This window comes from Homarus americanus, unplaced genomic scaffold, assembly GCF_018991925.1.
Source record: "Homarus americanus isolate GMGI-L3 unplaced genomic scaffold, GMGI_Hamer_2.0 scaffold24260, whole genome shotgun sequence".
Classification (NCBI taxonomy): domain Eukaryota; kingdom Metazoa; phylum Arthropoda; class Malacostraca; order Decapoda; family Nephropidae; genus Homarus; species Homarus americanus.
In genome coordinates, this window is record NW_024721079.1 from 3,200,901 (window position 1) to 3,211,715 (window position 10,815).

At 40.9% G+C, this 10,815-nt stretch overlaps 2 protein-coding genes across 2 annotated transcripts; both read right to left on the reverse strand.

The window, feature by feature from the left end:
- Nucleotides 1-122: 122 nt before the first annotated feature.
- On the reverse strand, nt 123-4,298 carry LOC121861437. Its single transcript, XM_042359159.1, has 4 exons — nt 2,048-4,298; nt 1,398-1,546; nt 1,057-1,167; nt 123-883 (listed from the first exon to the last, which is right to left on the reverse strand). The coding sequence occupies exons 1-4, from the start codon at nt 2,337-2,339 to the stop codon at nt 740-742; spliced, it is 696 nt and encodes a 231-aa protein (XP_042215093.1). The 5' UTR covers nt 2,340-4,298; the 3' UTR covers nt 123-739.
- Nucleotides 4,299-4,418: 120 nt separating this feature from the next.
- LOC121861438 (alpha-crystallin B chain-like) lies at nt 4,419-9,060 on the reverse strand. Its single transcript, XM_042359161.1, has 6 exons — nt 8,958-9,060; nt 8,066-8,193; nt 7,509-7,637; nt 7,244-7,374; nt 6,617-6,707; nt 4,419-5,462 (listed from the first exon to the last, which is right to left on the reverse strand). The coding sequence occupies exons 2-6, from the start codon at nt 8,189-8,191 to the stop codon at nt 5,391-5,393; spliced, it is 549 nt and encodes a 182-aa protein (XP_042215095.1). The 5' UTR covers nt 8,192-8,193; nt 8,958-9,060; the 3' UTR covers nt 4,419-5,390.
- Nucleotides 9,061-10,815: the final 1,755 nt, after the last annotated feature.

The window sequence follows — 10,815 nt, forward strand, 5'->3', positions numbered from 1 at the left end:
GAGATAACCTGTGTGTTCACTCCTTATCTTCCCTTTGTATTAAAAGCTTAAGATGAACAAGTAGGAACAAGGATTACTTATATAAGCCTGAGTTATAAAAAGGATTTATATAATATAATTGACGATATGAAATAATTTAATGCGGCGGGAATTATTATCTCCTAAGTATTTGAACAATATATCTTATAAAATGTGTTAACATGTATGTTACCAAGTGTATGATAACATTGTAACAGATGCCAGATAGCAAAATAATAGGTGTTAGATAACACCATAACATGTATAAGTTAAAATCATAACATGTGTTAGATAACAAAACAACAGGTGTTAAATAACATGACAGGTGTAAGATAACCATAATAGCAGTTGTTAGATAACGTGACAACTGGTGTAAGATAACAAGATACAGTGATATTAATGTTCCAGTATTACACAAGTGAAGCTTTTCTAAGAATTATCTGACATACGAGGTCGAGAATCCTAATTGATAACCCAGTACTTATTATCAATTCACATTAGTTGTCAAGTCTTTAACTATGACCATATAATTATCATCAATTCATATTTTGCTTTTCTTTGAATAAATTGTTCTAAGATATCCCTAAAATTACCTTTAATCCAGCCAGCCGGGTATGGATGTGTCATCAAAACCTTTCGAAGTCATCCTGAAAATAGTGTTGGCTTCACTATGGAGAGGTCCCTTGTATGCTCTACATTCCTCTACTGTTTAATAAGGTTTCTAAGTCTCATTGTTGTCCTGATGCTCCTGCTGTTGCCGATTCTGGACATCCTGTATCTTCTCGTTCAGGTCTTCCTTAACATGGGCGAGTGCCTCGAGCTCCGCCGTTAGGGTTGTCTCCCAGATATCGTTGGCATGTTTACTCTGTGGAGACAAAAATAAAGGTGTACAGAATGGTAACGGACTTATTAAGAATGGATAGGAGGACCTTATTATTATTATTATTATTATTATTATTATTATTATTATTATTATTATTATGGATACTTTATTAAAGAGAGGAAGAACAGGTAGTAAGGGGTAGCCCAGGTACTGACGTCACTAATGGCGCGGTGAATTTGATCCATCTTGGCGGTCGTCAATTGCTGAAGCAGCTGGTCCAAGGTGGCAGATTCCTCTCTACTCAGTACCTCCGACCCTCGTATTAACTGTGAACAGAGGCGTTACCGGTTGGTTAAATGTTCAGCCTGAGACAGATTGTCCTCAAACTAACACACAAGGAGAGAAAGGGGGGGTGAGATAGGCAAAGAAAAATAAACAAAACATGAAGTACTGCTAACTTAAACAAATCCAACCTAACCTAACCTAACCTAACCTAACCTAACCTAACCTAATCTAACCAAATTTAATATAACATAATCATCTACAGTCAACATACCGCAGTGAAGGTGTTGACGAGGTGCCGAGTGGCACATATGGTGTTGTCTTGCAGTTGGTGTTGTGTGGGGTCGCTGGCCATCTCCCTGGCGGCCCTCATCATCTCCTCCAGAGCTTCCACAACCTTCTCGCTCCTCATCCCACATTCCACTGCATCACGGGACACAGATGTTAGAAAGTGCTTCTGTTATCCGAGCATTTATAATAGACATTCATAATTTCATTGATACTTTAACCTAATTAACTAAATAAACAAAATCCAGCACCTGCACGGATTAGTAATAAGAGCTTAGTTTAAACACTTAAGGGAGATTCCAACCTACCTTCTCTTACTAACCATGGCTAGTCATAACGATGGTACAGTACATAAGAAGAGAACTATCACAAGACTTAAGGTACGTAAGTGTTGCAGGTTACATGAAGCATTTACTCACAAACACGTATCAAGGAATTCTTCCTCAGAAAAGTTTTATAAGGAGAACACCAAAGCAGAACACGATCATCACACACACACTCAAATTACACTGTACGTGTACTCCTCACAGTCAACCCACCCTCGTACGTTTCTCACACCCTTACAGTGCTCACCCAATCCACACATTCGCATATTGAATTATTTTTATAGGTATATAAACGTGAATTTACTCTTACCTTCGGCCATGCCACTTAAGCTCCTCTGCAAAAGCGATCGCTCAATTGACCCGCAAGCATCATTGTATCTGCTCCTCTGAGGTAAGGTCTGGTACTGCTGGAGCCTGACGAAGACCTCCTTCAGCCTTAACACCAGGTCACGTAGGGTATTAGTAAGCGTTATGGCACGATCGAGAATAGTGGCGTTGTTCATACACTCCACCAGTTCCTGAGTCACCAGGGATATTTTAGTCTGTATCAGAGACATGTTCTCCTTGAGGGATGCAATTTCCTGCTGAACTTCAGGGGGCATAGTCAGGCAGCAAGGAGGTGATGTTTCTGGGAGTGTTGTAGTCGTTGTAGATGATTCAGTTGACAGTGTTGTAGTCGTTGTAGATGATTCAGTTGACAGTGTTGTAGTCGTTGTAGATGATTCAGTTGACAGTGTTGTAGTCGTTGTAGATGATTCAGTTGAGTGTTGTAGTCGTTGTAGATGATTCAGTTGACGGTGTTGTAGTCGTTATTGATGATACAGTTGACAGTGTTGTAGACTAAATAATACCATAACAAAAAATTAACCCAAAAATTCACTGAAAGGGTCCTGAAATTTGCTTAGACTCTGGGACTTTTTTTTTTCCCGCCGAGCTGGGACGTTTTGCTTCCGGGAAGCTTAATTGACAGGTAGATGGAATACTATCTCTCAGTGATAAAAGACATCACCTGTCACTATGGACGGAGACTTATTAATCTCACCAAATCTACCATTATCCCTTACCTGTTATAATACTCGTATGCTAATGAGAGTAATGCTGTTGTTGCTGTTGTTTTATTAGAGTTAACGCTCCTTTACTTTTTGTTGTTAACCCTGCGGTAGTTGCCTGTTAGAGTTACCGATACCGTTCAACATTTTATCTCTTCTCCATCCATATATAACTTTTACTATTACTATATATAGTTAACCTTTACAGCAGTAACTCTGGCGTATTCTCTTCCATTTCAGATCAAACTGTTTTTATTTCCAGAAGTATTGACAAAATGTGTGTGTGTGTGTGTGTGTGTGTGTGTGTGTGCTAGTGGAGTCTTGTGAAAAACGTTATGTATAAAGTACATGAAATGGTTTTTATGGCTCTCTCTCTCTCTCTCTCTCTGCGTTAATGGAGTGTACATATTGACTTGACGGGATAATGCAAGAGTTCTTTTCCTTTTGACGCCCCACTGAATATCTCCATGACAAGAACTCACACACACACACACACACACACACACACACACACACACACATTTTTTTATGGGGAATAGCCCACCCGGCCACAGGTCATCGACCCAAAACGGGGCCTGGAGGGGGAGACATGAGAAAATAATACGTTAATCTACACCACGAATATGCCGGAAAACCAGTTTTTCGAAGCGAGGCAGATTGTAAGAGGATGGAAACACAGAAGAAGGCAAAGCATTCCACAGTTTGGCTGTGTGAGGAATGAAGGATGTATTATAACGGGCCACCCTAGTGTGCCCGACAACCACAGTACCTGTAAATGAGAGGTGAGTGAAGCAACAATGCAGCAAACAGAGATTATTTACTAAATACTCAAACACACACTCGCACACACATACACATATACACACTCAACACACAAGTTAATGACTTAAGTCACTTAACCATGAGAGTACCACACACTGATCAGATGACTAACAGAAAATGGGTCATATTCTGATAATTCTGTGCACTTGTAACTGTCATCGCATACAAGTTTGCCCAGAGAGTCAATTATATAACATTGCCTCAACACTTCCCAGGTGCTCTGAGGGACTCGAACTGTTTGTTTCAGCCGTCATACTGTAATTGGAGGGCGTGAATACACAAACCAAATGAACTAGTTAGAATGCGAGGAAAATTTTGTAGGAGGGGTTAGAACTTCGTACACACTTATTTGTCTCATCTCCTTGGTGATCTAACACGCAAAAGGCATTGGTGGTCAATCAGTCAGGAGAGGCGGGCATTGGGTCGACTGATTCAACCAATAAAATTAAAGCAGTATAATCTGAAAATATTCAAGTGATCTTTACACTGTTCCTCTAACAGTATGACAACATATCCATTGTCTCTAATCTAGACATTTCAGATACTATAATGATAATTATTTGGGGAAGTTCACAATACCTGGTGGCAGCGGGTGTAGCTACAAACAGCAACCTCCAAAACGGGTCTACCCAAATTATTTTATGTTCATGAGTAATTTGGATCAGTATTCCGACTGGTAAAAAAAAAATTCATTCAACCAATAGTAACCCAAAGAACCTATTAAAAGTCTATTTCCATTGAGATTCTTAAGACCAATTCTACTGCCGCGCTCCTGAACTTAGATCATTTAGGAGTCATCAAAGAATAGTATCCTCACTAGGCGTTTATTTCCTCACGACACATACAGGAAATGCTGTAAAACAAACTCAACAATTCTTTAAGAATCATCTAATTAAATTTGTTGATGAAATAACCAAACTCACTTAAGTTACAGTTCTGACTATATAATGTAGGCGGCAGCCCCTGTTGTAGCAATGTGCAGTCACCAACAAAATTCCTTTACACGTCGGAAACTTCTAACTGTTGGAACGAATTTTTAAACTATTGGAACGAGTCACTAAATTATTGGAACGAGTCACTAAACTATTAGAACGAGACCCTAAACAATTGGAACGAGTCCCTAAATTATTGGAACGAGTTTCAAATCAGAATATAAAGTAATTATTGTCCTTAACTGTCCATTACTTACTTGAGTCAGCGTAAGAAAAGACGATCTAAAATGTTATCAAATTCCCCTTGGCTAGAGGAGGAAGAAAAAAGATCATAGTACAAAATTAGTTAACCTTCACACAAAGAAATTATATATTGAGCCATAAAGACAATGACAAAACCATTTTAGAAAACTTCGTGGATGAGCGACATTTGGTATAGGTTACAGAAGTTCACGTTAATAAGGGGTCGTAGTGATAAGACAGATAACAGGTTGTGCTAGTGAATCGTAAGAAGCTGGGCATAATAACACCATGTTGAGAAGATCACTATGGTTCCTGTTGATAACGGGTGGTGGTGTTATGTTTATGTTTGTGGTAGCCGTCGTGGCCCTGTTATAAACTAGTGCCAAACATCTTGGTTGTGGTAATATAGTAGTAGTAGTAGTAGTAGATATTGTGACAGAGTGACGATGCTGGACGTCATCTTCATTCCGGTAGATGACGTTAGTTGTAGAAAGCATCTTGGAAGCGGCAGAGTGATTGTAAAAAGCATCTTGGAAGCAGCAGAGTGGTATCGCTAAGCACCATGGTCTTGCGAGAAGCCATCTTGTCGACGATGACGGGAGCTACCTCACATCTTAGTGGGTTCCTCAGTCTTGCGGATGGGGACGTCGCGCTGTGCTGGTTGGGGAGGCTCCACGGGCTGGGGATATGGAATGTTTACAACAGCAATACTACAAATTTGTTTACTGGAGGTCAAATTCCACCTCAGGTTAACATTATTAACCATGAACTTTGACCTTGACTTCTGATCCACCTCCTACAAAGTAAATGGATTCTTTCTCGGTCACAACAATTCACTTGCCAAATTTGTTTCTGAAATAAATGCTGTTTAATGTGAAAACTTTTTTCTAGCCACCTTGTACATACATACATACATACATACATACATACATACATTCACATGTCTACAGTCCCCAAGGGACGAGGGCATACTACTAGGCACTGCTGATGCAGGTGCCAGGCCCAGTCTGCTGGGCCCCCTATCCCCACCTCCTTCTCCCCACCTGCATTTATCAACATCCTCCCGCCAACATTACAGGGCAAAGATTGACGATCAATCCACAACTGATATACAAAAGTGACAATTCCAATTCGAAAATAATGGAAACAAGTGTTAAGGACAGTGCCTGGCGGTCTGTCCCATAAAACCAGACCTCATCACCTACCAACACCAGATGATAAATGAAGATTCCCAGCTACACAAAGAGAGAAATGAGAGCCCCAACTACATCAAATGAGAAACAAGAACTCTCCCCAACACCAACTCCCTGTGTAAGCTCAGAGACCTACAGTAAACTGGTCGGGGAAATGTTAAGTGGTTGCATCTGTATATTTAAACCACCTTGGCTCAGTCCCTTGGGTGGTCTGGTTACACAGGTTTTACTGTATTTTCATACACATACACATACATAGACACAATGTATATACACATGTACATGTGTACACAAACGAGTATTATTCACGAGTATGCATATACACGGAAGTATGTGTACGTACAAACTTTGACTTACATGAATATACAATATACATACAAGTAAAATTAATATCCATATCCTCACATATATTTTTCACATATTACGATCAGCATGTTAATGATAAAGTGACTACTTGTTGGCTCTTGCTACACCTGGTACAGTACAGTACAGTACAGTACAGTACAGTACAGTACAGTACAGTACTGCACCACCTTCATGTCTGGTTAGGATGCTTTGCCTAGCACACTGACCAGATTACAGTTGTCAGAGCAATATAACTGTTAATGATACTTAAGGCAATCATCTAGGAACTTAGAACCTTCTTTGGGGCCTCGATGGTTAGGACGCCGTCAGGAGAGAGAGAAGAACCCACCATATCTGTGAGGACATCTTCCGGCAGTGTGTACTTCCTGAAGAGAGATAAGAACACCACTCAACAAACTTACATTGTGTGTGTGTGTGTGTGTTAATCTGCCGACAAAGCCTTAAAAAGCAAATGACTCTGCCAAATAGGGACATTTAAAATACCGTTGACTATCATAATGTAACCAAACTATGGCTAAAGTGGCATATGTAAGATATGCTTAGATTGCTAATGACGTTTTTTGCCTGTAGTTTGTAGTATGATTATCTACATGATCGTCCCTAAATACAGATCAATTTAAATGTTCTAAAAGTATTAAGATTATCGTTCTTTCGCAATTAAAACACATGATATATATAAACAAGTTGTCCCAGTTCATGTCGGGGGTTGTATGACTAGAAAAGGTCGATATAGACGGAATCTTTTCTATGGTTTCATGATTGATAAAGAATAAGATATTATGGATCAAATGGCAAACGGGTCCTCACCATTTTAGCTCAACCTTATGAGTGATTTAGCAGGTCAATAGAGGCTGAAAATGTATCCTAAAGACCTAGATAAGGTGCCACAGATGTCACTCACCTGACAAAGTGCCTAGAGATGGTGCCATGTTCGTCAGGGCGTTGCTCGTGTTTACCCTCCACCTCAACGACGCCCTCCACCACACGAACCTTCAGCTCCTCTGGCTTGAACTGTTGCACGTCCAGGGACATCTGTCGTGAAATAAAAGGAAGAGCAGAAATGAATACCCCCAAAAAATGAAGTGAAATCTATTGTTATACTTATGGGAACAGGTGATAATTATAGCAGGTGATCTGTTAACTGGAGTATCAAATGAACCACTTACTGTGAACTTGTTCTTCTCTTGACACATCGTGGAGATACCTGATCGCTCTTTGGGGGGACGACGACAACGGGTGTAGAGAGAGGCGCTGGGTGCAGACACATCCTCCTCCGCCATCACTGACCCGAAGTGCTGTGTGTAAAGTGTCGTCAACCTTACCCACATTCCCTCTGTCTACCAGTTTGCTTATACATATATATCTGTCTATTCAACCGTCTGTCTATATGTTTCCTTGTATGTCAATCTACCAAAGTAATCTATTTACCTGTCAATCTACCTATTGCATTTACCTGTCAGAGAATATGCTAATTCAATCTATTGAGCTGTTTACTATGTGTTTATCTATTAACTTAAATATCTGTCAATCTACCTATTTATCCAATAATGTCAATATTCATCAATTTACATGTTAAAATTAAGATATCGTTTACCATAATAAAATAGGTAAGTTTATACCTAAAGTATGTAAGGTAAAGTTAAGTTACGTTATAATGTCATAGTTGGTAGAAAGATCTTAAAGTAGAGGGCTTGGTCGAATCACTTCAGCTTTTGGTCTTTACCTGGTCGAAAACCTTGGACGGTCGGTCGAAGACTTGTTCCCGCCGGTCGGTGAAGAAGTCTCCTCGATCGCCCCAAAAGTCACGGAAGAAGGGATCTCGGTACATCATGGGAATCTGACGAGACATAACTGAAAGAGAGACACAGGGAGAGACACCTTTGTCTTATTCGTTCCACTACAATGTCTGAATAATTTAAAATATAGTGACTCCAGTGTAGTCTCTAGTATATATACATATCGTCTCCCGTACACACATACACTAAAATGACATCGTCTCCTATACACACATAAACACTATCAACGTCTCTTGTATACATATATAGAATCCTACTTAACGTCACCTTTACGAACATAAACTCACAATTGACGTCTCCTTAACGAACATAAACTCACTATTGACGTCTCCTTTATACCCTTAACTCACTAATAACGTTTCAGATACACACATAGATCAGTATTATCGTCTTCTATGCATTTAGGTCTCCTATATATACTACTGTACACACCATTAATGTCTCTATACATATGTAAAAGAAAGTGCGGTGTTCAAGTGGATACAGTGCTCAGTGTTCGCCTCCTGTCCTATGGGCCAGTGGTTCGATCCCCAGGCACGCCTAGTCCACCCAGCTACCTAACTTTACAAGTTTAGGAAGTGAAGGTGATAGAGTACTGTGCCGGCCAGCCTGCTTCCTTGCGAACAGATGAGTTACTACAGTGTGTTGTATCCACATTGTCCCTAACGAACAGTCATGCCTGTGGGACTCACTTTCACACAAACACACACGCTATCAACAAATGCTACACACATAAAGCTTTCAAAAACAGCACTTCCGGTCACTCAAATTACTCCTCTTTACAGGTAAATTAATATCCATGTTGTAATTATGAGTTACCTGGAGGAAGAGGGAGGGTGACAGTGTGTGTCCCGGGATAGAGGGAGGGTGTGTGCTGGTGTGTTCCGAGGACGAGACTAACACGTAAATATCTCTCACCCCCCAATCCCCATGCCAATATACTCCGCCCACTGGTGGGGTGGGTGGTGGTGGGTGGTGGTTGGTGTGGTGAGTGGTGGTGGTGGGGGGTGAAGTGGTGAGTGGTGGTTGGAGTGGTGAGTGGTGGTGGGTGGTGGTTGGTGTGGTGAGTGGTGGTGAGTAGTGGTGGTGGCGAGTGTGGTGAGTGGCGGTGGGTGTGGTGAGTGGTGGTGGGTGTGGTGACCAGTGTTGATGTTCGTGGTGAGTGTTCCCGCTTCCACAGTCTGACCTGGCAGACTGTTCCATAAAGTGCCTCGCCATCGCACAGAGAATATGCTTCGACCTAACCCTAAAAGGATGTAGTTTTTCAATGACTAGGACGTAGAGGGTCTGGGTGGGTAACGTGACTATTGTTATTACCATGTGATTCTATAAATATTTAATGACTTCCCAAGAATTCCAGGACCTATTTGAACTCCTTTTATTTCATTAAAAAAGAAGTATATTACAAAACTTTGGAAAATCATAGAAACTGCTGACAACTGCACCAAGACTTGTCAAACTAGGGACACCCACATTAAGAAAAAATTCATGGAGAATCATAACAAAGGTGACCAATCCCTCAAGCTCAAAACAAAAATCCATCAGCCAGGTCATGAAAGGTGGGCATTGGCTGACTAAACACCTACAGTGATGAAGACTGATAGTAATGAAGACCTCCGTGCACTGACTTACTGATTATTACCTACTGACCTAATGACCTTTGACTCGGGTGGAGAAAGAAGAGAGGAAGGAAAGAGGAAGAGAATAAAGGAGAGAAAGGGGGGGAAACTGATAGGCAGACTGACACAATGACAAGAGATGCAGAAAAGCTAATAAAATTTAACTTCTGCCCAAAAGACAATTCACAAAATTTCTCTTTAAGGAATAATGGGAAGTGGATCCCATAGGATTAACATAGACATTTAAGGCCATTTAAGGCCAATATAGAGCCCGCGAAATTATAAACTTTTAACCGTCAATACTCGAGGAGGTAACGTGACTGGCAGTGCACTCAACCGCTTCCACTTCCCCAACTGTGAAATCAGGTACCCAATTTACAGCTGGGTGAACTAGGGCAGCGGTCCTTAAGTGTTAACAAACAACACCTATGACAAGAGGCAAGCGCTTTACCTACTCAGTAATAATAAACATGTGAAATCATAACTTCACAAAACCACTAACATAATAAGGAAGGTGTCAGTGCTAAAATATGGCTTTCTGGCTTTCTCCCACACTCTCAACTCCTCCCAGGCCAAGTACAGCTGACTGACTCACTCTCCCCCGTGTGCCTGAAATACCCGCCGACTCCACGCACCTGGCATCTACCACACCACATTTGGTCAACTTCCATACATCCGCTTCTGCTACGGAAATAGGTGGTGATGTGAGGGGAGGGAGAGAGAATGTTCACGTCGGTGTATTTATTGGATAGTGATGGTTAGTGTGTGGTGATGGTTAGTAATAGTGGTGATGGTTATTGTTAGTGGTGATGGTTAGTGTGTGGTGATGGTTAGTAATAGTGGTGATGGTTAGTGTTAGTGGTGATGGTTAGTGTTAGTGGTGATGGTTAGTGTTAGTGGTGATGGTTAGTGTTAGTGGTGATGGTTAGTAATAGTGGTGATGGTTATTGTTAGTGGTGATGGTTATTGTTAGTGGTGATGGTTATTGTTAGTGGTGATGGTTAGTGTTAGTGGTGATGGTTAGTAATAGTGGTGATGGTTATTGTTAGTGGTGATGG